This window comes from Calypte anna, chromosome 2 (assembly GCF_003957555.1).
Source record: "Calypte anna isolate BGI_N300 chromosome 2, bCalAnn1_v1.p, whole genome shotgun sequence".
NCBI lineage: Eukaryota > Metazoa > Chordata > Aves > Apodiformes > Trochilidae > Calypte > Calypte anna.
This window is the reverse complement of record NC_044245.1, coordinates 1370224-1398101: the sequence shown is the minus strand read 5'-3', so window position 1 is coordinate 1398101 and position 27878 is coordinate 1370224. Positions and strand designations below refer to the sequence as shown.

Here is a 27878-nt window from a genome sequence, read left to right as displayed (position 1 = left end):
GGCTGAACAATCCCAGCTCCTCAGCCTCTCCTGGGAGCAGAGCTGCTCCAGATAGGATCCAAATGGGAATGTCAGACCTAAGAAGTGATTTCCTATTTTTATTCTGTCTCCCCCCATCCTTCAGAAAAAGAAAATTGCTAGAGGAGAATCTGTGAATGTGTAAAAATTAGAAAAATAAGCAGTTAGGAGAAGATTATTACTCCATTGAAATGAGACTCGAGAAGTCTGAGGTGTTCTGAGGCTTCTTTGTGTTTTATTTCCATCAAAATGTAGCCTTTTTCTAATCAGATACTTCAAACCCACAACTTTTATCTGGATCAGTAGAAGAGAATGAGGAGAGAGTTAGGTAAAGATTGGATAGATTGGATTAGATTATTTTAGTTTAATTTAGTCTATTTTCTTTAGATTAGATTAGATTAGATTAGATTAGATTAGATTAGATTAGATTAGATTAGAGGGAAATCTCAGTTGACTGGAGGAAAGCAGGGACACAACTGTGGGGACACCAGAGCTGGGAGCAGGATTTGAGGTGGGATCTGACAGAGGGGGAGAATCCCCTCTCCTGACCTGCTGGCCGTGCTCCTCTTGATGCCTCCCAGGCTCTTCTCCTTCAGTTTCAATCCATTTCCCCTTGTCCTATGGCTGGACACTGAGGAAAAGTCCCTCTGCAGCCTTCCTGGAGGTTCCCTTCAGGTTTTGGAAGGTTCCTGACTCTCTCACAATAAATGTCCTTCAGGATTCCTTTGCTTCTCTCCCAAATGAAAGATTCCCCTCCCAAACTCCCAGGGCAATGGAGTCACCATCCCTGGAGGTATGTAAGAGGGGTATGCTTTAGTTAAGGACTTGTTAGTGCCAGGTTAACAGCTGGACTGATGATCTTGAAGGTCAATTAACCCAAATAATCCAGTGATTGTGCAGCAGGGCTCAATCTCATGTGGATCACAGGATTGCCATGGTTGGAAAAGGCCTCAAAGACCACCATGTCCAGCCTCTTCTAGAGGGTGCAGGAGTTTGTCAGGGAGGATGTGGGTTGTCCCATTACCTTTAGGGAGGAAAAACAGTCCCAGACACCTGGATCCATCCATGCAGCCCCATGGCATCTTTCCTAAGTGTGAGTGACACTTGGCTGGCAGGACACCTTCTGCTTGGAGCCACATCCATCACTGGTGTCCTTCCTGAGCTCCCAGAGATGCTCACAGTTGGACAGCCAACAGCCAGGGCAGACAAACAGGTTGTGTTTGGATGGTAACTAACTCAGCAGATCACCCCTCACACCAGGGAAATCCTTATTTCTCTGCACTGACCCTGTACCATCCCTGGAGGTATTTAAGAGGGATATGGTTTAGTTAAGGACTTGTTAGTGCCAGGTTAACAGTTGGACTGATGATCTTGAAGGTCAATTAACCAAAATAATCCAGTGATTGTGCAGCAGGGCTCATTCCCATCTGGATCACAGAATTGCCATGGTTGGAAAAGGCCTCAAAGATCACCATGTCCAGCCTCTTCTAGAGGGTGCAGGAGTTTGTCTGGGAGGATGTGGGTTGTCCCATTACCTTTAGGGAGGAAAAACAGTCCCAGACACCTGGATCCATCCATGCAGCCCCATGGCATCTTTCCTAAGTGTGAGTGACACTTGGCTGGCAGGACACCTTCTGCTTGGAGCCACATCCATCACTGGTGTCCTTCCTGAGCTCCCAGAGATGCTCACAGTTGGACAGCCAAGAGCCAGGGCAGACAAACAGGTTGTGTTTGGATGGTAACTAACTCAGCAGATCACCCCTCACACCAGGGAAATCCTTATTTCTCTGCACTGACCTCTAACCTTGGGTTCTGTGGATCCCACTTAGGTGAGTTGTTGGATTGGAGTTAACTTGATGATCTTGAAAGCCCTCTCCAATCCTGATGAGTTTATAATTCTATGGTTTCTGGTTTTCTGACCCCCACCATGGGGGGGGTCCCATTCTCCCATTGAGGAACTATTTTCCTGACCAAACCCGTCTCTCCCTAAGCTCATGTTGCTCATTTCCACCCAACCTCAGCTCCTGGACACGCTGCTCAGCATGGCCAGCAGAGGAAGGTACCTGGAGGTACACCCCAAGGGGAACAGCCCTTTTCACCATGCTGTCACCTTCCTGAGATGGCATTCCGCCCATCCCTGCCTGGCCCACAGCCTTGGCACAGGGCAGGAATTCCTCATCTCCCTCTGGTCCCAGCAGCAACCCGGAGCTGGCAGGAGGAAAACCCAAACCCTAGGACTGGAGCAGCAGGTTGAGGGATGTGGGATGGATTATTTGGAGCAGGAACATCTCAGGAGGATCTACCAAACTCCTGTCTGGACATCAAAGATGGGAAGAATAAATTTAGCTTCTGCCCTAAAATAGGAAAGAAGTGAGAAGAGCAGCAAGGCTCTGGTATCTCTGTTCCATCTCTCTTTCTCCCTGGGGCTGGAAGCTGGACACATCTGGATGTCTGGCACCAGGAGAGCAAGATGTACCCAGGGCTCTGGAAAGGAGCAGGTTAGCCTGACCTAAAGGTTTTCTTGGTGTCCCAGGTCTCCAAGCTACAGCAGGGAAGGAGTGCCAAGGCTTTGCCTCCTGACAAAAATTCTGAGGTTTCCTGGGGCCACCAGGGTAGGAGGGTTTTGCATGGGGCTGCATGGATGGATCCAAGGACCATGAAGAGTTGATGTTTTGGAAGGAGAAAAAAAATATTAAAAAGAAAAAAAGAGGGAAAAAAAAAAAAAAAAAAAAAGAAATCAATCACAAACTGTCCTGGAGCAGCTGCATTGGAAATTTAGTTGAGCTTTTGAGCATAATGCTGATGATTTGCCAACAAGAAGGCTGCAGGAGCTGTTTTCTCATTCCCACTGCAAGCAGAGCTCCCCCTGACACCCATGGGAAAGGGTTTAATGTTTCTGCACCTCGTTACTGCTCCTTGGAGCATCCTGCTCTGAAATCCATCCTTTCCTCCCTCTGCTCCAGGGAAACGTAGCTGCACGAAATAAAAAATAAAATAAAATAAAAATAAAAATAGAAGTATCAAAACAGATAAAGCAAGGAGGCTTGGGGAGGAGTGGCTGGAGAGATGCCAGGCAGAAAAGGAGCTGGGGGTGGTGGTTGGTACCCAGCTGGATAGGAGCCAGCAGTGTGCCCAGGTGGCCAAGAAGGTGTCAGAGTTTAGCACTGGGCTGGCAATTAAACCAAAAAACAGATTCTCTCTATTAATCCCCCTCTCCTCCCTGATAAAAAAAAGGAGAGAGAAAAAGGGAGAGAGACTCATGGGTGGGAAACTAAACTACACAGCTTGAATGAAACAGGAATGAAAAATAGGAAAAATGACTAAATCTATACAAATAGACAGGAAAATTGATCCCAGGTTCCTCCCCCCTTTCCCCCAATAACTCTCACGTCACCCCCGAGGCTGCAGGGCAGCCCTGGGAAAGTCCAGGCTGGAATCCTGGGGTCAGCAGCAGTTGGGAGCTGGAGGCAGGAACACACAGATTCAGGCTGGGATGGATCAGGAGCACAGGCAGAGGAAGGGATGGAATCCTCCCAGGATGCTGAAGCAAACAGGGAGAGGGGAAGGGGAAGCAGGAAGGGGTTTGAGCCTGGTGATCCCTCAAATTTATCCTGACGATGAGGTGTATGGGATGGAATACTCTGGTCAATTTTGGTCAGTTTATCTTGTCCTTTCCTCCCTAAAGGAGGGTTCCAGGCATGACCTCTTTACTCCTTTTCTCTTTCTGGAGCCCAAGATATTCCTCAGAACCAAGCAGTGGTTCTGCAGCCCATTCTCCAGCAGTAACTTTGAACCTGGAGTGTGATCAGTCCCAGATCAGACACTGACTGAGAAACTTGCTGTTCGTTTCAGCAAGTGCAGCTCCTTACAAGAGACTGAGCTGAAAGCAAAAGTACCAGACAGAAAATCCCCTTTATCCTGGCCCAAACCAGGACAAGAAGGCCACCAGCATCCTGGCTTGGATCAGGAATGGTGTGGCCAGCAGGAGAAGGGCAGGGATGGTGCCCCTGGGCTGTGTTCAGTTCTGGGCCCCTCACTCCAAGAAGGACATTGAGGAGCTGGAGGGAGTTCAGAGAAGGGCAAGCAAGTGGGGAAGGGTCTGGAGAACAAATCTGAGGGGCTTGGGAATGTTGAGTTTGGAAAAGTCCATACAAAATTCGCTGGTAGTGCTCTGGAATTCAATCCCAAGTGCCGGGTCCTGCACTTTGGCCACAACAACCCCAAGTAGTGCTACAGGCTGGGCACAGAGTGGTTGGAGAGCAGCCAGACAGAGAGGGACATTGGAGTCTGGATTGCCAGGAAGCTGAACAGGAGCCAGCAGTGTGCCCAGGTGGCCAAGAAGGCCAATGGCATCCTGGGCTGGCTCAGGAACAGCGTGGCCAGCAGGTCCAGGGAAGGGATTCTGCCCCTGTGCTCAGCCCTGGGGAGGCCACAGCTTGAGTCCTGTGTCCAGTTCTGGGCCCCTCAGGAAGTTCAGGAAGGAGATTGAGGTGCTGGAGCAGGTCCAGAGAAGAGCAAGGAGGCTGTGAAGGGATCCAGCAGAATTGCTGTGAGGAAGGGCTGAGGGAGCTGGGGGTGTTGAGGCTGGAGAAGAGGAGGCTCAGGGGAGACCTCATCACTCTCTCCAACTCCCTGAAAGGAGGTTGGAGCCAGGGGGGGTTGGTCTCTTTTCCCAGGCAACTCTCAGCAAGACAAGAGGGCAGGGTCTCAAGTTGTGCCAGGGGAGGTTTAGGTTGGAGATGAGAAAGAATTTCTTTCTGGAGAGGGTGATCAGGCATTGGAATGGGCTGCCCAGGGAAGTAGTGGATTCTCCGTGTCTGGAGATCTTTCCAAAGAGCCTGGATGTGGCACTGAGTGCCATGGGCTGGGAACCACGGGGGGAGTGGATCAAGGGTTGGACTTGATGATCTCTGAGGTCCCTTCCAACCCAGCCCATTCCATGATTCTATGGATTAACATCCCAGAAGGTAAAAGGCAGGTTCAGATCTGGGAATCAGGGCCTGGATATCCCATATATACAGGATCTAAAGCTCCCCAGAGGGGTTGTGGAGTCTCCTTCTCTGGAGACTTTCAAGATCCATCCAGATGAATTTCTGAGTGACCTTCCCTAGTTTTGGTCTTGCTCTTACAGAGTGGTTGACTTGTTGATCTTCAGAGATGCCTTCCATCCACTGACATTCTGTGATTCTGTATAGCAGAGCCAGAAAAGTGGTTTCTAACCAGAAAGGCTGTTGATGGAGTCTTCAATAAAGCCTTTGACCTTGTCCCCCTTAACATCCTCCTGGAAAAGCTTCTCTGACCATGGCTTGGATGGGCACATTCTCTGCTGGATGGCCTGGCCCAAAGAGTTTTGGCCACTGGAGATAAATCCAGTTGGTGGCCACTCACAAGTGGTGTCCCCAATGGAGATAAATCCAGGTGGTGGCCACTCAAAAGTGGTGTCCCCAATGGAGATAAATCCAGTTGGTGGCCACTCACAAATGGTGTCCTCATTGGAGATAAATCCAGTTGGTGACCACTCACAAGTGGTGTTCTTAATGGAGATAAATCCAGTTGGTGGCCACTCACAAGTGGTGTCCTCATTGGAGATAAATCCACTTGGTGGCCACTCACAAATGGTGTCCTCAATGGAGATAAATCCAGTTGGTGGCCACTCACTAGTGGTGTCCTTCAGGGCTGAGTGATGGGACCACCCCAGTTGAACATCTTTATTAATGATCTTGATGAGGGCATTGAGGGCACCCTCAGTAAGTTGGCAGATGACCCCAAGCTGGAAGGGAGTGTGGATCTGCTGGATGGTAAAATGGCTTCAGAGGGACCTGGACAGACTGGGTCATTGAGCTGAGACCAACTCATGATATCCACTAAGGCCAAATGTCAGGTCTTGCATTTTGGTCCCAACAACCCCAGGCAACCCTACAGTCTTGTAGAAGAGTGGTTGGAAAGCTGGCTGGCAGAAAAGGACCTTGGTTTATTGATTGCCAGTTGGCTGAACATGAGCCAGCAATGTGCCCAGGTGGCCAAGAAGGCCAATGGCATCCTGGCTTGGATCAGGACTGGTGTGGCCAACAGGTCCAGGGAAATCATCCTGCTCCTTTCTCAGCTCTGGTGAGGGCACACCTCGAGTTTTGTGTGCAGCTTTGGGCACCTGAACACAAAAAGGACATTGGGGGGGTTGGAGCAGGTCCAGAGAAGGGAAACAAAGCTGGGGAAGGGTTTGGAAAACATCTCCTATGAGGAGTGAGTGAGGGGGTTGGGGCTGTAGTAGGGAAAATAGCAATTGTCAGGGAAAAAAGGAGGCTGAGGGGAGACCTTCTCACTCTTTACTAACACCTGCAGGAAGGTTGTAGGGAGAGTGGGGTTGGTCTCTTCCCACTGGTGACAGAGGACAGGACAAGGGGAAATGGCTCCAAGTTATGTCAGGGGAGGTTTAGGTTGGGTAGCAGGAGAAACTTCTGTACAGAAAGGGTTGGTAAGAGGCTCCCTAGGGAGGTGGTTGCGTCTCCATCCCTGAATGTGTTTAAAAATCACCTGGATGGCTTTGGTTTAGTGGTGGCTCCTCAGGATCAGGGTAAGAGGGTTAGGATGAAGCTGGACTTGGTGATCTTGAAGGTCTTTTCCAGCCTGAGCAATCCTATGATTCATTCTTAATACGGGTAAGAACTCTTCCTAGCAGGTGTTTACTTGAAAACCTTTCTTTTTTAATTGCTGTTTTAAACAGCTGTCCAGGAGACATTCCACAGGGATTCAGCATTAAGGGCATGGACCTGCCTTCAGTCCAACAAAGGTTCTTGGTTGTGAAATAGAGAGAATGCCATTTTTCTGCAGTTTGGACAGCTGAGTGAGGGATGTTTGGGGACTTTCTCCTCCCAGGCACATCCCCCCAGGGCATATTCTGTTTCCTAACCCCCAGCTCTTCTGCTGATAGGAGAAATAGAAGCAAAAATGCTGTGAATTACCCAGGTTTCTTTAATTTAATGGAATTAATTTGGGTTTTTCTAAAGCTCTAGTGTCATGATTTGATATCAGGTTTTCTCCTGCTCCTCTTGTCAGTGCTCTGTGCCATGGGAAGATAAAAAGGGAATTTGTGTCAGTGTGTTGAAACAGCTCAGTTTGCATCCTTGGCCCAGCTGCCTGCAAGCATCTGTCCTGTCTGAGGACAATTGGGAGTACTTGAGGAAAAGCCTGGACTCCAGCTCCCTCATCCAGAGAGAGTATTCCTAGAAAGGTTTTTAAAAAATAAATCACTGCCAGAAGTTCGGAAACTCAGGAGAGAAACCTAAAGGAGGGAGTTGGTTTTGAGAGAGGCAAGAGAACTGGGGAGCCAAAGGGGAAGGAGTTGGAGTTTCCCTTGAAGAATTAAGAAAAATCCATCCCTTTTGTTGCTCTTTAGCTGTCACATAACTGAGGAAGAATTTCCTTACACAGCTTCAGGACCACAGGGTCTGTACTCAGAGGATCTGTGTCTTCTTCTTGCATCTGTGATAGGAGCATGGGAAGGAGCAACAAGGGGTCCATTCCATGAGGACAAGAGGAAATGGGTTCAAGTTGCACCAGGGGAGGTTCAGATTGGATATTAGAAAAATTTCTTCACTGAAAGAGTGGGGAAGCATTGGAAGAGGTTGCCCAGGGAGGTGGTGGAGTCTCCATCCCTGGAGGTATTAAAAAATGGGTAATTGTGGTGCTTCAGGAGATGATTTAGTGGTGAAGGGCTGATGGTTGGATCCGATCATCTTGAAGGTCCTTTCCAACCATGATGATTCTGTGATTCTCACAAGAAAATCCCTTCCATGAACTTTTGTTGCAACACAGAATAGATTTTAAAAATATATAGGAAAAAAGAAAGGGCAGAAATCAAGCCTTGCAGCCTTGATGGTCGTGAAACCATTGCTGTAGACAGCAAGGTGGGAAACCAAATCATTGAGTTTCAAAGAATAAGGTTAAAAGGGAAAGAGAGAAGCCAGCATTGTAGCTCAGTGTTGGAAAACATAGGGTCTTGCAGTGCACTTCTTCCCAGCAACCCTTGGAGGTGATGGAAAGGTCCAGATGGGAGCCAAGACAAATCAAAACACGATGCCAGAGTGATCTTCACTTTCTTTCAGCATCCTCCCCAAATTGCAGCCATTATGGGGATGGACAGAGCTTTCCATCAGCGACAAACAAGAGGACCTCCAAGTCCCAGGAGGATCAGGCAGCACTTTCAGCTGCCAAGCACACCAAAAAAAGCAATTTTGCATCTCTCTGGCAGCTCAGAGAGCACAGATCTGCTTTTCTAGCTTGGATCTAAGCTTCAAACCCCTGTCTTGGTCTGGGCAGAGGGAACAGCCCTTGGTTCAGCTGATCTCAAATCTGGATAAGCAATGGAGAAGTTCAGGGAAGGTTTTGTCTCATCTCACATCAGAGCTCTGGAGACGTGGATGCCTCCAGCTGAGTGAGTCCTTTGGACCCCCAAGTTTCAGGCTGTGATCCATGCAGATGTTTTAGACCTTAGCTTCTTCAGGTTGGGCTAAACCATTCCTGACTCCAGTCATCCCGTTGCACAAGTGCATGGAGTCATGGGGGTTATTTATGATTCAGAAGTACAACTCCAACCAGTACCCACTCCTCCTGACCTCCCTACACCAGCTCCATCCCCTAATCCCTGGGAAAACCACCTGAGGAGAAGTTGTGGTGAATTTCCTCAATTTTTTTAAGTAACTAAACCTCTTGGGTTCCACCTTGCTTGCTCCCGGGGTGTAAAGCAGGAAAGGAAGCAAACATCTTGGTGAGACAAATGTTCTCCTAAACCTCCAGGTCCTGGAAATACACCATAAATGTCAGTTCTTCTTGAGAAGTGCTGACCATAAAGTGTGAGATCACTAAATAATAGAGGAATTAGCATGGCAGGATGGCCAAGGAAGGAGATCCGTGTAGATTATCAGCTTGAAGAGTTTGGAAGGATGATAAAGGTCCTCTTCTGTTTCTGCAGAGGGACCTGGACAGACTGGAGAGTTGGGATGATCCCAATGGGATGAGGTTCAACATTCCAAGTGCCGGGTCCTGCACTTTGGCCACAACAACCCCATGGGGAGCTCCAGGCTGGGCACAGAGTGGCAGAAAGGGACCTGGGAGTCTGGATTGCCAGGAAGCTGAACAGAAGCCAGCAGTGTGCCCAGGTGGCCAAGAAGGCCAATGGCATCCTGGGCTGGCTCAGGAACAGCGTGGCCAGCAGGTCCAGGGAAGGGATTCTGCCCCTGTGCTCAGCTCTGGTGAGGCCACAGCTTGAGTCCTGTGTCCAGTTCTGGGCCCCTCAGCCCCTCAGGAAGGAGATTGAGGTGCTGGAGCAGGTCCAGAGAAGAGCAAGGAGGCTGTGAAGGGATCCAGCAGAATTGCTGTGAGGAAGGGCTGAGGGAGCTGGGGGTGTTGAGGCTGGAGAAGAGGAGGCTCAGGGGAGACCTCATCACTCTCTACAACTCCCTGAAAGGAGGTTGGAGCCAGGGGGGGTTGGGCTCTTTTCCCAGGCAACTCTCAGCAAGACAAGAGGGCAGGGTCTCAAGTTGTGCCAGGGGAGGTTTAGGTTGGAGATGAGAAAGAATTTCTTTCTGGAGAGGGTGATCAGGCATTGGAATGGGCTGCCCAGGGAAGTAGTGGATTCTCCGTGTCTGGAGATCTTTCCAAAGAGCCTGGATGTGGCACTGAGTGCCATGGGCTGGGAACCACGGGGGGAGTGGATCAAGGGTTGGACTTGATGATCTCTGAGGTCCCTTCCAACCCAGCCAATTCTGTGATTCTATGATTCTATGCCATGGTATCACTCCATCCCAAAGACATTTTGTAGTCCTATGATCCTAAATGTTGTGGACATCCCTGTTCAAACCAGTTCATTTCTTTTGCTATGAGTTATCAGGAGTCTCCAGGCTGACTTTCTTCTTGTCCTACTTGAAGGATGAGGCTTCCCAAAAGCAAAGCAAAACCAAATGGGATTGGAAGGGCCTCAGGGAGATCAGCTCAGCCCATTCCCCAGGCATGGTGACAGGATATGACATTTCCAGTTCATCCCAGCATCTTTCCATGCCAACCTTTCCTCTTCCCATTCACTGGTGCTCTGCTGAGCCCCCCCTGCAGTGCTGTGCCCAGGTCTGGAGTCCCCAACCCCAGAAGGACACAGAGCTCCTGGAAGGTGTCCAGAGCAGAGCCACTCAAATGCTCAGAGGGCTGAGCACCTCCCTGGGAAGCCAGGCTGAGGGATTGGGGTTGTTCAGCCTGGAGAAGAGGAGGCTCCCAGGTGAGCTCAGAGCAACCCCAAATCTGCTTTCTCCTACTTGTTCATGACTCCAGAGTCTCCTTCTGGGAAGCAACCTTCCTCCCCTCCTCCTCTTCCCCACTCCTGAGCAAACCACAGATTTTGCAATTAGCAGCTGGCAGTGATTGGTGTCTCTGCTGCTTTTGCTACTGAATCTCTGGCTGGGCCAACTGGCACTTTGGTTTTATTTATTTTTAAATCCTTCCAGCATTAACCTGAAAGGAAATAGGTTTCAAGCCACATTTTTTTTTCATTTTTTTTTTCTCCTTAACTTTGGAAATAATACCTATTCAGTTAAATTAACTCCCTCGGGACAGAACAACCATCAGTCCCTGCTCTCCCTCCCCCAGTTTAGCATCTTGAACCTCTTGATTGAGGGCTTGAATCTCCTCTTTGAAACAATTTGTCCCCAGTTTTAGTTTTTTAGTGTTTTTTAGTGTTGTGGGGGGGCTTTTTTGTGGTTTTTTTTGTGTGTTGGTTGTTATTTTGTTTGGGTTTTGGTTTTTTTTAATGTTTTTTTTAATACCAAGGCATTGATAGTGTGCAGACAAGCAGAGGTTAAGAAGGAAGGAGCCAGCAGGAAATCAAAAGAGAGAATTAGATTATTTGGGCAGTGGGCAAACCCAGCAATGCCCAAATTAGAAGAGAGTAAACATGGTTTATCTGCATTTACTCTGCTCAACCTCTCCACCAGGGAGATGCTGCAAAGTGCCTCTGGAATAGAAAGCTCCAGACTTTGAAGCACGAGTTCAGAGCAGCTTATTGGGGGTGAGGGATGTATTTTAACTAAACATTGGCTTCCAGAAGCAAGTGGTGGGGTCTCAATCTCCTTCTAAAGCCAAGAAGGAGTTTTATTTGCCATTACACGTGTGCTTTGAGTGACTGCAAAAGCCCATGTGTAGCTCCAGCAGATCTCCAGCAGATTTTTATTTTTTTCTGTGTCATAACAGCCAGACATGGGGCAGAGTCAATCAGCAGCTGAGCTGTAGCCTGACAGATCCTACTTGGCTGTAGGACTGGCAGCAGCCCCAGTAAAAGAGGTTGCACAGGGTACATTTTGTCCAAGACATTCAAATCCCAAGTCCTTCCACACTTGCCAGGGTTCATCTGGAGCTGAGTGACCCAGCAGAGCCTGGTGGTCAGAGGATGCTGGGGTTTTGTACAGATATTCACTTGAAGAAGTGTAGGGAAACAGGAGGTAAAGTAGATACCTAAAGCCAATCATAAAGTAATGGAAAGAATCAGTGCTCTCACATCTAAAGGATAATAACTCCATTTAAAAAATAAAAAAGAGAGAGAGAGGAGAAGAGAGGAGAGGAGAGGAGAGGAGAAGAAGGAGAGGAGAGGAGAGGAGAGGAGAGGAGAGGAGAGGAGAGGAGAGGAGAGGAGAGGAGAGGAGAGGAGAGGAGAGGAGAGGAGAGGAGAGGAGAGGAGAGGAGAGGAGAGGAGAGGAGAGGAGAGGAGAGGAGAGGAGAGGAGAGGAGAGGAGAGGAGAGGAGAGGAGAGGAGAGGAGAGGAGAGGAGAGGAGAGGAGAGGAGAGGAGAGAAGAGAAGAGAAGAGAAGAGAAGAGAAGAGAAGAGAAGAGAAGAGAAGAGAAGAGAAGAGAAGAGAAGAGAAGAGAAGAGAAGAGAAGAGAAGAGAAGAGAAGAGAAGAGAAGAGAAGAGAAGAGAAGAGAAGAGAAGAAGAGAAAAGGGAAAGGAAAGGAAAGGAAAGGAAAGGAAAGGAAAGGAAAGGAAAGGAAAGGAAAGGAAAGGAAAGGAAAGGAAAGGAAAGGAAAGGAAAGGAAAGGAAAGGAAAGGAAAGGAAAGGAAAGGAAAGGAAAGGAAAGGAAAGGAAAGGAAAGGAAAGGAAAGGAAAGGAAAGGAAAGGAAAGGAAAGGAAAGGAAGGGAGAGGGAAAGGGAAAGGGAAAGGGAAAGGGAAAGGGAAAGGGAAAGGGAAAGGGAAAGGGAAAGGGAAAGGGAAAGGAAAAGAAAGGGAAAAAAATTCCAGGGTATCAATTCTCGCCTCATCCTGTGTTGCCACCCCTTTTCTGACCAACCTCATGCAAAGCCTTGTGTTTCCAACCACCTCTTCCTCCTCCTGAGCACTTCCCCATCACCACCAGCTCCTGTCTGGTCCAGTTTTGGCTCAGCCCATGCTGAGGACTACATCAGCTCCTGCCCAAAGCCCTCGAATCCCTATTGTGTGGCATCACTCCATTGTGCCACCCCTCTTGGCTTCTTCACCCCATTGCCTTCAACCCATTTTGCTGCTCTGATCTCAGTAGATGGATGCTCACCTGGGGCAGCTGCAGGTCTGGCCTTAGATTAGACTTGGTTAGATTAATCCTTTAATCCTAACACCTATCCTGACCCTCCCAGTGTTTAGGAGAGGGACTGCTCCATCAGCAAGGCTGGAATAAGCTTTAATTTCATCACCTTTCTGCTGATGCTTTCTGCTCCTTTGCAAATTCTGCTGCAGAGAAAGGACTTGGTTTACAGCCTTCTACTACTTGGTTTCTGACCTTCTCCTGCTTGGGTTGATGTCCCACTTGGACCCTTCACCCAGCCCACTGAAGGAAAATTTAGGAAACCTCTTTCATGCTCCCCAGAGCTGACCAACTCTTGGTTTTCTCTGTGTCCCCAGCCAGTCCATCAGGATCACTCCTCACAAGACATCACCATCACCATCACCATCACCATCACCATCACCACCCTTCTAGAAATGTCCACCAAAACCATCAGGGCTGGTTTAGGGTGCAAACTCCACTGTGTGTCCCAACAATGTCCCACCCTCTTCCCACCTCCATTTTCCTTCCATATCACTTTCATTTTCAAATATTTCTCCTTCTCTTCTCTCTCCTGAGCACCTTCTCCTGCCTGCAGCTGCTTTCTCACCAGAAATCATCTTGTTCAGCCTTGAGAAGAGAAGGCTCAGGGGAGACCTTCTGACCATGTTCAGTACTTAGAGGGGGCTCCAAAGCAGCTGGAGACTCCCTGGGTACAAGGAGTCCCATGGACAGGACAAGGGGCAATGGGCACAAGGTGCTCCTGGGGAGATTCCCAGTGGACACCAGAGGAAAATTTGTCCCCCTGAGGACAGTCAGACCTTGGAATGGTCTCCCAGGGGAAGGGGTGGATTCCCCCACTTGGGAAAGTTGGAAGTCTCAGCTCCATGGGTGCTGAGACATCTCAGATCAACGATAATAAGAGAAGGGTTGGAGAAAATGGGCCTGGAGGTCCCTTCCCACCTGACATTCTGGGATTCTACACCCAAGTTGGTGACCACCAGCAGTCCCTTGCCTTGGGCCCATGGAGTGGCTGTGATGCTCTCAACCCTGACCAAGGAATCTGTTTGCCTTCAGCTCTTTTTTTGAGCTGTTGCCTGGGAAGTTTCACAAAAAGCACAGTGTTATTTCTGAAAATGAGTCCCATAAACAAGGATGAATATGACCTCCCCGTGGAGATTTGGGGTTTACTTTAGTGGCTGGGAGATCAGCCAATGAAATGGAAATACCAGCAAGCATTATCATAATTATCCTATGGACTCCTCTGGGGGCATAGAAGATGGGGGGGGGGGGGTGGAGGTGGGGAACACTGAACCAAAACTGATTTAACAGCCTCTGGAATTGCCTTGTCATTGCACCCTTTCCCTGCTTGGCCTGATTCCTGCTCTGCATTTCTGCTTTCTCAGAAGGGGGGAGGAAAAAAACACACAAAAGATTTCTGGATAATCCACAAGGAGCCTTTTTTTTTTTTTTTTTTTATCTTCCTGGCAAAAAATTAAAAAAAAATAAAATACAGTGCTGGGAAGCTGAGAGGTGATAAACATTGAGAAAGAAAAGCAGGAGGGGGTTGATTGCAAACCAGGGGAGGCCAGGTGGGAACCTGCATCCCTTCCAGCTGCACCAAGGCTGGAACACCAGGTTTAAAGGGCAAAATTGTCCTTTTTTTACCTCCCTGAGTGGTGCTCAGCCTCCCTGCATCCCTTTAGATTCTACAACTTCGCTACCAAGCTCACTCGATGCAGGGATTCATGAGAATCATAGAATCATAGAATCATAGAATGGGCTGGGTTGGAAGGGACCTCAGAGATCATCAAGTCCAACCCTTGATCCACTACTGCTGCACTTCCCAGCCCATGGCACTGAGTGCCACATCCAGTCTCTTTTGAAATATCTCCAGACACGGAGAATCCACTACTTCCCTGGGCAGCCCATTCCACTAGTGACCGGCTGCCAACTGGATCAGCCCCGTTCAGCACCACTCTCTGGGCCCGGCCCTCCAGCCAGTTCCTAACCCAGCACAGGGTGCTCCTGTCCAAGCTGTGGGCTGACAGCTTTTTCAGGAGGATGCTGTGGGAGACGGTGTCAAAGGCCTTGCTGAAGTCCAGGCAGACCACATCCACAGCCTTCCCCTCATCCATCATCATGAGGAAGAAACTTAGGGAGAATGGGATGGAATAAGTTAGGGATAGAAAGGGATTTGCTGTCAATTCTTGCAGGGGCACAACCACCTCTTGCTTCCAAACTGTTGGATTTGAGAGATGTACCTGTCTGTGACATCATCTCTGACTTCCCTCAGGTGTTTCTCTTGCCTGCAGAGCTCATTCCAGCAAAAAAATCTTCTTCTAAGCCCCATGGATCTTCTCAGTGCTGCCAATGGCTGCAGCCACCAGCTGCCCAAAGTGGAAAAAAAATTAAAAAAGGAAAAAAAAAATATTTTAGGGGGTGGCTTGAGGGTGGGATGAACTGCAGCTGATCTGTCTACCCAAATACTCAGTGACAACTGGGGGAATTCCAGGGGAACACCTGAGGTTGGTACATCTCCTCGTGGATGTCCCCAGTTGGCCAACAAGGCAGAGATTTTGTCAGCAAGAAGTAAACACAGAATCAAGGAAAGGTTGGGTTGGAAAGGACCTTAAAGCTCATCAAAATCCAACCCATGGGCAGGGACACCTCCCAGCAGCCCAGGGTGCTCCAAGCCCCATCCAACCTGGATGGATATTTGTTCCTTTCTGCTAGCTGATGAGCACCTGCAGAATGAGGGGTGTTGGGCTGCAAATGGGCTCAGAGCAGAGGTTTTTGGTAAAAAATGAGGGAAATGAATATGCAAATTGTGGTGAGCTGGATGAAGGATTCCTTGCACCTCCTCTCTCCTTTTTTTTTCTTTTTAGGGTCCTGAACAACAAGTGTAGAGAAAGCAGAGTGGATTTTTTAAGAGACAAACTGGACCATACTCTGAGTGTAGGGGGATGTTCCTGGCTGCTCAGCAGGGCACAAGGTTCCTGTGGCCCCAAAAAGAAATAGAGGAGCTATAGATATTTATGAAAACAGCTTTATTCAGTCTGTCTTCTCTCCTAACAGATCATCCCCAGGAGCTGCCAGCTGGGGATGTTTAGGTGAAGAGACAGCACTTAAATGGTTGTCACCTCCCAGCTTTGGGTGACCAGAAGGTTTAAGATTTTCCTGCACCAGAATTTTGCATCCAGGCTACAGTGTTGAACAGCAACTGACAATTCTGTCCTTTATTAATTTCCTAGGCCTATTTTAAAGCCTCTGATGTGTTCTGCTTCCAGTCACTGTCTTGTTTCTTTTAGATCTTGCTCTCTTCATCTTCTGCCTCCCAGGCCTCAAATTCTGCAAAATTCTGGCTAATTAGCACCCTTCCTCTGTACCACCCAGTACCTTACAGATACTTCTCATACCAGTCTCTCTAGCTCCATCTTTCTCCTGACCCAAATCCACCCAAATCCACCCCAGCAGTAGCTGCCACCTCCCAAGAACTCCTGCAGCCCCTACCTTAACCCTTCCAGAAAATGAAGCCACTTATTTGGCTGCCTGGGGATATTCAGGTTCCACGAAGTTGGCATCCTCAACTCCTGATGATTTTAGCAAGGTTGTCCTGGGGTATTTTTGGATCAGGTGTTGAGATTGTTTGTCAAAGAAGAAGTTTTGCCAAGCCAGATCCAAACGTGTCTCACACCGTGAGTGCATCTGTATTGCAAAGCTGTGGATTTTATTTAACCTTTGAGAGCCAGGATGGAAAGATGAGTAGGGAAGGGTTGTCTTAAGAGCAGAAGATCCAGAGCAGGAAAATCAGATGCACAGGGAAAAAAAAAAAAAAAAAAAAAAAAAAAAAAAAAAAAAAAAAAAAAAAGTGGGACTGAACAATTTTCAAGTGTGTCCAGCAGATCCAGGGAGGTTCTCCTCCCCCTCTGCTCTGCCCTAGGGAGAGCACCTATGGAATCCTGGCTCCAGTTTGGGGCTCCCCAGTTCCAGAGAGCCAGAGATCTACTGGAGAGAGGCCAAGGGAGAGCTGGGAGGGTGCTGAAGGGACTTGAGCATCTCTGGGGTGGAGAAAGAGTGAGAGGCCTGGGGCTGTTGAGGCTGGAGAAGAGAAGGCTGAGAGGGGATCTGCTGAATGTCCATCAGTAGCTGAGGGGTGGGGGGCAAGAGGAAGGGGCCAATCTCTGTTCAGTGGTGTCCAGGAATAGGAGAGGGAATCCTGGGCTGAAGGGAGAAGATGGGAAGTTCCAGCTGAAGCTGAGGAGAAACTTGTTGGCTGTGAGGGTGAGGGAGCCCTGGCCCAGGCTGCCCAGAGAGGTTCTGGAGTCTCCTTCTCTGGAGCCTTTCCAACCCCCCCTGGATGTGTTCTGTGTGCCCTGCCCTGGCAGGAGGGTTGGGATAGATGATTTCTGGAGGTCCCTTCCAACCCCTGACATTCTCTGATTCTATAATTCTATGAATTAAATGTCCTCCAGGAGCTGACAGGTCCGAAGCTGCTCTGTGGTTTCCACCTCTGTGTGCCTGCCCTGTCCTACCCTGAACCCAATGTCCCTTGAGCTGTTTTGGTGTCTGACCCAGCATCCCACTGCTCAGTTCTCTGTCCCTGGAGAGCTTTCAGCCTGGCTGACACCTTTGCAATGTCTCAGCAAAGGGGGTGACAAGGGCTGGAGGCAAGGGATGGGATGTGGGGTTAGGAGAGGAGAGGACTAGTTTAGAACCCTCAACTATCAGTCCAGTTTAGGTGTTTAATGTGAATTATTCAGCAGCAAAGGAGAAGCTTTTCCAGCCTGGGTAGGTTCCCCATGAGCCTCTTCAGAGTCAGTGTCTCCTTTAAGTCATGAAAATCTGGTTTTATTCATATATGTGTTCACATAGATGTTCCAGCCATGGAACCAAGGAGAACCCCTGTAAGACATCTCCTAAACATATATCTTGGCATTTTTTAGTTTAGTTTAGTTTAGTTTAGTTTAGTTTAGTTTAATTTAGTTTAGTAGCAACCAGTTTTAGAGGAGGGAAAAGAATGGGGAGTTGTGGGGTTTGGTGTTTTTTTAAGGATCTGGTAGTATCTTGGAGTTGTAAAACCAGTAACCAGTGCTCAGGAAAGCTGAAGACTGGAGCTGAGTTCCACGTTTTGCTCCAGCCATTCTGCCCGGCTCTGGACACAGCATTTGGGGACTTATCTTCCCTTTCTGGGAAGTGAAATTTATTTTCTGTGCCTGGAGCCCATACATCCCTCTGGCTGGGAGCTGCCCTGCTCTCAAAGTACAGCCAAAGGAGCTTGAGGACTGAGTGTGCATGGGATGAATCATTGCAGATGCCTGAGGTCAGATTCTTCTCCAGCCACTATAAATCCAGCACAACTCCTCCAGCTTTGAGGGAATCACTCAGGGGTTTTGCAGATAGAAATGACAGCAGGATTTAACCCCGAGGTTTTAAGTGTCCAATGAAAGAGTTGAAATGTGGGATGTTGCCTTAACTGTGGACAGACCAAACATCTGGAAAGGGATGGCTTTGTTTTGCATGAGCATTAATGTGGTTTAGAAACCAGCTCCCACTTCTGAAGGATTTTCAGCGTGGATTCTTTCCAAGGACAAGAAAAACTAACTTCTGTTTTACTCAGAATCCCCTTATCAGATCCAACCATCCCATCTGCATGTCCATTACCCCTCCAGCTGCTCAAGCATCCACCATTCCCTTCTTTAGGAGCACAGTGGGAAACTGAATTTGAGTTTGCTTCTAAGCTGGATTTCATTAACCCTCATTATGTCATTTGTCATTGGCTCCAGAACTGATTGGCCTTCAGCTGCTTTGTCTTACTTGTTTTCAAAATTAAATAACTTCAAATGAGTGAAAAAACCTTAATTCTCAGCAGCAGTGGGTTTGAGGAGTACAATGAAACTGCAGCATCATGGTTGGGTTTGGGTTGGAAGGGACCTTAAAGCTCATCCCTGACATGGCCAGGGACACCTCCCAGCAGCCCAGGTTGTCCAGAGGAGCTGTGGCTGCCCCATCTCTGGAAGTGTTCAAATCCAGGTTGGATGGGGCTTGGGGAAACTTAGTCTGGGGTTAGATGGTTAGATGTCCCTGGCCATGTTAGGGATGATCCTTAATGCCCCTTCCAACCCAAACCAGTCTGGGATTTTATGATTCCCTGAGCATGCTTCTGTGTCCCAGAAGGACAAGTTTTTAACAGTTTCCTGCCAATATTTACTAGGATGGGGGTTTTTTCTCCCTTGGCTCATTGCCTCATCCCTATAACCTGGACCACCCCATCCCAGAAATCATGTGAATTCCTGGTGGAGGAAGCTGCTGAAGCAAAGAGGTTCTTTGCATTCAGGTCACCTGCATTATCCAGGGATTTTGTGTCCTGCTGCTCTTCCCACACTGAGCTTTAACCTCCTTTCTCTCCAGGTGGATGCTGATGATGTCATCACCAAAGAGGAGCAGATTTTCCTCCTGCTGAAAGCCAAGGCCAAGTGTGAACGACACCTGAAAGCCAAGGTGGCCAAGGTGCATGGTGAGTGTTCCCACAGCAATTCAGCCTCCATGGGCCCCTCTCTGCCCCACCCCAGCCCTTCCCCTCAGCCCCAAACACAGAGCTCAATGGGAGACAAGAACCTCAAGACCTAAGTTATTGGTTCTTCAGGGTAGGCTATGGAGAAGACCTTCCAGCACAAGGCCTTGGAAAGCAAAGTTGTCTTTCTCCTGCTCCAGAATTCCAGATGCCCAGGGGTCAGGAGGATGCAAGGGTCATGGTCATGGCCCTTATCACTACACCCAAAGTCAAGACACCAAGGATAAGAGAAATGAAACTTCCTTCACACCCCTTCTCTGGTTGCTTCTGACATATTCTATGTTCTCCTCCAGAGCCAGGCTCAGCTCAGCTCCATTCTTCCACTTCCTTTCTATTTTGGGCTGCCAAATCACTACCAGATGTAGGGCTGGAGGGAGAAGGAAGGGAGAAAGCTCTCTTATGTGGGTAGCAAAGTAAGCATCTCCCATTGGTTTCTTTCATCAGTTTCACATGTGTTAATTAGTGGCACTGAGGCACCCTGCAGCCACCCAGCTTGTCCTGGGTGGGTGCCCTGTCCCATCTCCCTCTATTTTCTGAGAGAAGAAGACAAGACAGATTGCTTTCCACCTTCATCATTGCATCTCAGGGCTCCCTCTTCCCAGAGTCAGTACTTTGGGGATGCCTGAATCCATCACCAGCAGAGGGAAAGGTCCCCAAAGGCAGATGGGATTTTAGAGCAGAGATTCCTGCCCACCTGGTGTCCCTCTCCTGTTGGAAATGACATCAAGGGGCCAGAAAAGCCCAGATTTCATTTTATTCCAGGCCTTTGGATTTACATCAGCCAAAACCTCAAGCCACATCCTCTGTTGCTCCTTTGTCCTGTTCACCCAGTGCCCCATTAACACCTCATTAAAAACCATATGTGCAAAGACATTTCCTTCCATTGTGCTCCTGACCACCTTCCCACCTTGGGTTCTGGTGAGATCAGCTCTCTAATCTTCTTCTCACAACCTGGTTTTTAACTCTAGGAGACTTCAGAAGTGACTTTAGAAGTCAGCTCCCTCCTTCAGTGTCACCAGGAGTTTTGGTGGGACTGGGGAAGAGATGAGGTCCTGACAAGCAGAGCTTGAGCTCTTTACCATGGATGCTTTGGTAGAGCAAAAGGCTTGGAAAGTGGAACACCTCCCACCAGATTGGGTTCCTCAAAGTGGGAGGTGGTGGAACCAGGTGATCTTGAAGGTTCTCTCCAACCCAAACCATTCTATGACTCTATGAGCACATGGCCATGGTCTTGGTTTGAGACCTGGGTTCTGCAACCGAGCCCAACGTTAGCTCTTCTATTTTATTTCAAATAAATAAAACTCATTTATTGTCACTTGGACATCTCATGAACCCATGCTGAGTCCTGGGCTTGGGAAAAGCAATAAAACTCAAGCTTGCTTCTCTTTTCTTGATAACAAATCTCTGTTCAGTCTCAAACAGTGCAGTTAAGAGGAGGAATTATCTTGATGTCAATGCTCACAGGAGTATATTCAAGGCTTGAAACACTCAAGGAAGTATTTACCAATAAATAGTTAGGTTAAATTAATCTGCAAGAAGCCTGTTAATCTGAAGGCAGAGTGAACTGGGATTTAACCTTCCCCAAGAAGTTTTTTTCTTAAGGTGTTGTGAAAGAACCTCCAGGGGCAGAGTTTCTGTAACACCCCAGAAATTCACTCTAACCCTTCATGACCAAGGCAGCAAATGGGCAGAGCATCTCTGAGGTGGTCTAAAGAGTAAATGGTCACAGATAGAGGATTTTTTAATTTGAAAAAGATCTTCCTTCTTTGCAGAAGAGCTGCCCCCCTCAGATTTTTAGACCACAGATGTTGTTGGACACATGAAATGATGAATTTACAAGGCAGTGGTGAACAAACAAAGTCAATCTCCATTATGCACTGTGCCAGCTGCTTTATCCTCCAAGAGTGGAATAAAAATGATGGTTTCAGACCCTACTGTGGGGTGAGGGATGACAGAACAAAAGGGCTGAGATCTGCACTGGGGTAGTTTTAATCCAATTAATTGCTTGGCTAAGACTCAGCAGCTTGGGTTTTGCACAAAAGCTTCAGAGCCCAGGGTGAAACCTGGTTAGGTCCAGTCCTTTCCTCCTTTGATGATATGGACACTAGGGTTTGGTTTCTATTTTGTACTAATCACCCTCGGTCCCAGGATTGGGTCCCTGGCCCAATCACCCCTCTCAGCCAGATGGAAGACCTCATCCCATTCCCTTTTCCCATCCTCCAGACCCAAAAGAAGCAGCCTGGGAAGGGCAACATGGTCTTCACCATGAGGAGGCACCAGCCCTTCACTTGCAGACAAGATTTATAGGGGCAAAGAGGTTGTGACTTGGAGAAATATAAACCCTGAGTGCTTCCCTCCCAGCCTCCTGTGCTATCACTCAGAGTATTTCTGATGGGTGGCAGGATGTCAGGGTTTAACACTGGCCTGGCAATTAAACCCAAAAACAGATTCTCTCTATTAATCCTCCTCTCCTCCCTGTTAAAGAAAGTAGAGAGAATAAGGGAGAGAGACTCATGGGTGGGAAATTAAACTACACAGCTTTAATGAAACAGGAATGATAAATAGGAAAAATGACTAAATCTATACAAATATACAGGAAAATTGATCCCAGGTTCCTCCCCCCTTTCCCCCAATAACTCTCACGTCACCCCCGAGGCTGCAGGGCAGCCCTGGGAAAGTCCAGGCTGGAATCCTGGGGTCAGCAGCAGTTGGGAGCTGGAGGCAGGAACACACAGATTCAGGCTGGGATGGATCAGGAGCACAGGCAGAGGAAGGGATGGAATCCTCCCAGGATGCTGAAGCAAACAGGGAGAGGGGAAGAAGGGAAAGCAGGAAGGGGTTTGACCCTGGTGATCCCTCAAATTTATCCTGAGTATGATGTGGATGGGATGGAATCCTCTGTTTGGTCAATTCTGGCATCTCTCTTGTCTGTTCCTCCCCAAAGGAGGCTGCAGGTGGGACCTCTTTATTCCTTCTGGAGGGGAAAATGTTCCTCAGAGCTGAGCAGTGTCCCTGGTTCTGCAGCCCATTCCCAGCAGTAACTCTAACCCTGGAGTGTAATCAGTCCCTCACAATAACCTGCTTTTCCTAGTGTGCCAGAGGTGGAAAAGGAGATTGAATTCTCTTCCATTAGTTCTGTTTCACTATATTTTAAAGTCCCAAAAAGCACTGGTGCAAGAACTGGATCTCAGCTGCCCAACCTCACCATTTTCTTGTAGAGCCAGAATCCTTCTGGGAGCATCACAGCAGCTTCCAGCATGGAGCAGCTTGAGCTGTGGGGCTGCCCTGCAGACACCCCAGTGGTGTAGGATGTTTGGGGAAGGAGAAAGTTCCTGCTTAAAGAAGTTGGCCTGAGTCAACGAGGAGTGGCTTTGGATTTGAGAGTCCCATCTCTCCAGGGAAGATCTTAACCACAGAGGTCAGAGGAAAAGAGAACTTTGACCCCATGGCTGGCTTAGAGCTGCTTTACCCTGAATATTTATAGTCTGGAACAAGGGAAGGCTGCTGTGCAGCCTGAGGTCTGGCTCTCACTTCTCTGGGGTTTCATCCTGCACCCCTCAAGGTTCAGTGTTACACCCAGTGGATGGATTCAGATGAAGACCTTGAGGGAAGCATCCACTGCTATGGACACCCAGGGATATTTCCCTCTCAGGGCTCTCTAAACCATGAGAAACAGGAGTGTGCAGTTCTGCAGGCAGCTTCGGCTTCTCCAAGAAGCCTTCTGGGGACTCTTCTTGCAAACCCACTCTCACCAACCCTTGGAGTTCACACCTGGATTTGGACCCCACTGAATGGAGCTTTGTTTTTCTGCCAGCTGGCAGGCAGGGTAAGGAGGCAGCAGGGATGTCTCATCTCTCAGACCATGGAGATGGAGTCCCATGGGCTCCCAGTTGAATCTCAGGTCTTCAACTGGTCCTACAAGGTATCCCCATGGCAAAAAGCAGGAGATCCTCTGTTCTTCTATAGGGAGAGCTTGGCTAACAAGGGCTGAGCAGAACTCAGTTCTGGTGAGAGAAGTGCCAAGGACCTGAGTGTGCACAGAGCCCAGTTTTATCACCAAAATCATGACTTCATCTGCTATTTCTAGTTCCCCTTCCCATGCAGCTACAGCCAAGCTAAGGGCCCAACTGGTTGACCTCAGAACGAGCCTTTTAGGAGGAGGTTTGTTTTTCAGCTGGATCAGCTGCCAAATTTGGTTCCTCAGGAAGCCACATCAACAAGAGGGCCATGACAGGGACAGAAGCAGTGCCAGGGAAGGAAGGTGTTGGTGGAAGCTTGAGCATTACCTGCTGAACATCTGAGGTCTGGACAACCCAAGCTGACTTTTCCATCATTGCCTTCACTCCTTCCTCCTGGGAAGCCCCAGCAAGGATGGACACATCCTTGGTGTCAGATCACATCCTGGTGCTGCCAGATCACCCTTGGCCCATGCTTAACCCCCTTCACCAGAAGGTGCCAAGTACCCCCTAGCAGAACCCTTCCTCTGCCTGGCTGTGACTGCAGCCCAGGGTTGGGATTTGTTCCCCTCCCTGTGTTTTGGGAAGCAGGGAGGGAATTTGGGACACCTTGAATTATTTTTGGGTTTGTTTTTTTTTTTTTTTTTTTTAAAACGTTTTTTGAGATAGAAAGAAGTCTCCCAGAAGCTGGCAGGAAAGCTTGGTAGGGCTGCTGTCCTCAATTCTTGGGAGCTGACGCACAGGGATATTCAACACCTCACCTCCCAACTCAAAGGAGAGTCTGTGGCAGAGCCAAGATTTGGATTCTCATCTCCTTACTCTTCAGCCAGGGCACAAGCCACAAACCACATTTCCTTTTGTCCTGGAATTCAAGGTGAGGCTCCAAAGATTCAAACCCAGGTGGGCAGAAACTGGTGAAAGTCTTTGGATGGATCCCACTTGACTGCAACTCAAAGCTCACGTCATTGCTCTCACTTGAAAGCTTCTGCTTTTGTTTTGAAAGGGAGAAAACACATTTCAAGTTTCCTGCAGTGCAATGGGTTGTCCTGGCTTCTCCTCCTTTTTATCCCATCTCATGGGTGAGCTCTTTACCTGGTCAAACCTGGCAAATCCCCATTCACTTTAGAGAGGACATTAATTCATCACCCGTTAATTGGTTTCTCCCCCATTTCAACACTCCAACTTCCTGGGTTTTCCCCTCTGATATCCATTCCACCAACATTTCTGAAGGGATAAATGAGAATTTCAAAGATATCAGCTGGTTTTAAGAGATGAGGGGCAGCCTGGCTCAGCACCCAACCTTGATTTTGGGCTGATTTCACACAGAATCACACAGAATCACAGAATCCTAGGGGTTGGAAGGGACCTCGAATGATCATCTAGTCCAACCCCCCCTGCCAGAGCAGGGCCACCTAGAGCACTTTGCATAGGAACGTGTCCAGGTGGGTTTTGAATGTCTCCAGTGAAGGAGACTCCACGACCCCCCTGGGCAGCCTGTTCCAGGGCTCTGTCACCCTTACAGGAAAAAAATGTTTCTGGATATTCAACTTGAACCTCCTGTGCTCCAATTTACACCCATTACCCCTTGTCCTATCACTGGTCACCACTGAGAAAAGCCTAACTCCATCTCCCTGACACTCACCCCTTACATATTTGAAAACATTGATGAGGTCACCCCTCAGTCTCCTTTTCTCCAAACTAAAGAGACCCAGCTCCCTCAGCCTTTCCTCATAAGGGAGATGTTCCACTCCCTTCATCATCTTAGTAGCTCTGCGCTGGACTCTTTCAAGCACTTCCCTGTCCTTCTTGAACTGAGGGGCCCAGAACTGGACACAATACTCCAGGTGCGGCCTCACCAATGCAGAATAGAGGGGGAGGAGAACCTCTCTTGACCTACTAACCACACCCTTTCTAATGCACCCCAGGATGCCATTGGCCTTCTTGGCCACAAGGGCACATTGCTGGCTCATGGTCATCCTCTTGTCAACCAGGACCCCCAGGTCTCTTTCACCTACACTGCTCTCCAGCAGGTCAGCCCCCAACCTATACTGGGCCATCGTGTTGTTCTTCCCCAAATGCAAGACTCTACACTTCCCCTTGTTGAATTTCATCATGTTTTTCCCTGCCCAACTCTCCAGCCTGTCCAAGTCTCTCTGAATGGCAGCACAGCCTTCTGGTGTGTCAGCCACTCCTCCCAGCTTAGTGTCATCAGCAAACTTGCTGAGGGTACATTCTATACCCTCATCCAAGTCGTTGATGAAGATATTGAACAACACCGGTCCCAGTACCGACCCCTGAGGGACTCCACTAGTCACACACCTCCAACCATTTCTGCTGTTCCTTCTCTCACGTTGTAGTTGCAGACTCCTAAGACTCCTAAGACTCCTAAGTTTGGCAATAACAGGCTCGAAAATATGGTTACATTTATTAAAATAAATTAAGAAGACACAGTATGGAAGGTAACTTGAGCCCAGCACCACTGCTGACCTCCAAGAGCGGAGATGAGATTTTGAGGAACAGGTTTCCGTGCACCATTTTTCCAGCAAAAACTTGGATTTGGCCTGGAGGCACACACCAGCACTGGTTCTTTGACTGGGAAATGTAATCCTACCTCTGTATATAATTCATGAGACCTTCCCTAGGAAACAGCCAGCCCAGAATCATGTTCCAGCATCCCTTGGAAGCAGCAAGACCTTTGTCTTTAGTCTGTTCCACTTTGCTTGACCAACCCTGGGTTCATCTTTGTGCCAAAGAGCTGACCTTAATGCACCTCCAGCTACAAAAAACTATGGTCCTAAAAGAAAAAAAATATAAAAAAACACAGCAGGCCTAAACCTTGAACTGGATGTTGTGAAAGATGAAAGGGTTGATGAGAGTATTCAGAGTAGAGGTGCTTGACCATCTTGTAGAGACTGGAAGGAGATACTCACTGAAAGGAGACTTCTAGAGGCTAGAAGGGGTGTTCATCATCTTTCTTGATTTTCATTTCCTCCTGATCCCTGGTTCAAAGATCATGCAATCAGCTCTTAAGTGGAGTATTCAGAGGTGGTATCTGCTCCCATGGCTCAGCAATATCTCCTTCAGTTAAAATAAATGATCATAGACTCTTGGAATCTTGGAATGGCTGAGGTTGGAAGGGAGCTGAGAGCTCATCTGCTCCAAGGAAGCAAGAATCATGGAATGGCTGAGGTTGAAAGGGACCTTATTGATCATCCCATGCCCAGGGACACCTCTCCTCCAGCCCAGGTTGCTCCAAGCCTCATCCAACCTGGCCTTGAACACCTCCAGGGAGGGGGCAGCCACAGCTTCTCTGGGCAATCTGTTCCAGAGTCTCAGCACCCTCCTGCTGAAGAACTTCTTCCTCAGCTCCAGGCTGAACCTCTTCTCCTGCACTTTCAATCCATTTCCCCTTGCCCTAGGGCTGGACACTCTGAGGAAAAGTCCCTCTGCAGCCTTCCTGGAGGTTCCCTTCAGGGGTTGGGGGGCAGCTCTAAGGTCCCCCCTGGAGTCTTCTCTTCTCCAGGCTGAACAATCCCAGCTCCTCAGCCTCTCCTGGGAGCAGAGCTGCTCCAGGTAGGATCCAAATGGGAATGTGAGGCCTAAGAAGTGATTGCTTAATTCTCCTCTTTTGGGCTGGGAAGTTGAGTGTGTTGAGAGTAGCCCTGAAGAGAGAAGGAGGATTTGGGGGTGTGGGTTGATGAGAAACTCAGCATGAGCTGGCAGGGTGCTCGTGCAGCTCAGAAGGTCAACCCCAGCCTAGATTGCACCAAGAGGAGTGTGTTCAGCAGGTCTGAACCTCTTCTCCTGCACTTTCAGTCCATTTCCCCTTGCCCTAGGGCTGGACACTGTGAGGAAAAGTCCCTCTGCAGCCTTCCTGGAGGTTCCCTTCAGGGATTGGGGGGCAGCTCTAAGGTCCCCCTGGAGTCTTCTCTTCTCCAGGCTGAACAATCCCAGCTCCTCAGCCTCTCCTGGGAGCAGAGCTGCTCCATTCCCTGGAGCATCTTTGTGGCCTCCTCTGGACTGGTTCCAACAGCTCTGTGTCCTTCTTCTGGTGGGGACATCAGAGCTGGGAGCAGGATTTGAGGTGGGGTCTGGCAGAGGAGGAGAATCCCCTCTCCTGACCTGCTGGCCGTGCTCCTCTTGATGCAATTTAATCAGATTTGGGTTGAAGCCCCATTTCAAGAGCTGAATTAGGGATTAAGGAGCATCAGGGTGAACAACAGAGATGCCAAGAGTTTCTGGAAACTGGGAAAGTGTGGCTGCTAAGTGTGGGATTGCCAGCAGTGCTGATAGACCCCAAGAAAGTCTTAGCAAACAAGAAGTTTAAAAGATCTATAAAATTCCAAGCTTTCTTCAGCCACGGTTGACATGTAAAAACCCAAAATTCCTTTTTTTTTCCCTTTAAAATGTTTAATTTTAGCTTTATGCTAGCTAGTGGAGGGTGAGCCTCTTCTTCCCAAAGCTCAGATCCCATGGATTGTGCCCTCTCCCCCTGGGCACCTCTCAGGTATGGATTTGAGGACCTTCCATGGATTCTGAAGGTGACGTGGACACAGCCACGTGTGCCATGGGCTGAGCCAGTCCCACCTTCTTCTCCGTGGATGTGCTCCTTGTCTGCCACTTCTGGCAAAGGCACTGAAGGGCAGAGACACAACAAATTAAAATAAAAAAAAAAAAAAAAGAAAACCAAAAATAAAAACTGTCCCCACGAAAATTTGGGTTCTTTTCTCCTTTTCTCTCTTCTTTCTTCCCTCTTCTATTTTGCAATATTTATTTTCA

The 27878-nt window shown here is 48.5% G+C and overlaps 1 protein-coding gene across 1 annotated transcript in view; it reads left to right on the top strand.

The window, feature by feature from the left end:
* Positions 1–27878, top strand: part of PTH1R (parathyroid hormone 1 receptor) — a 128013-nt gene that overhangs the window by 51082 nt on the left and 49053 nt on the right. Inside the window, 1 exon segment of the mRNA XM_030445230.1 lies at positions 18981–19086. Within this exon segment, the coding sequence (XP_030301090.1) occupies positions 18981–19086 (106 nt within the window).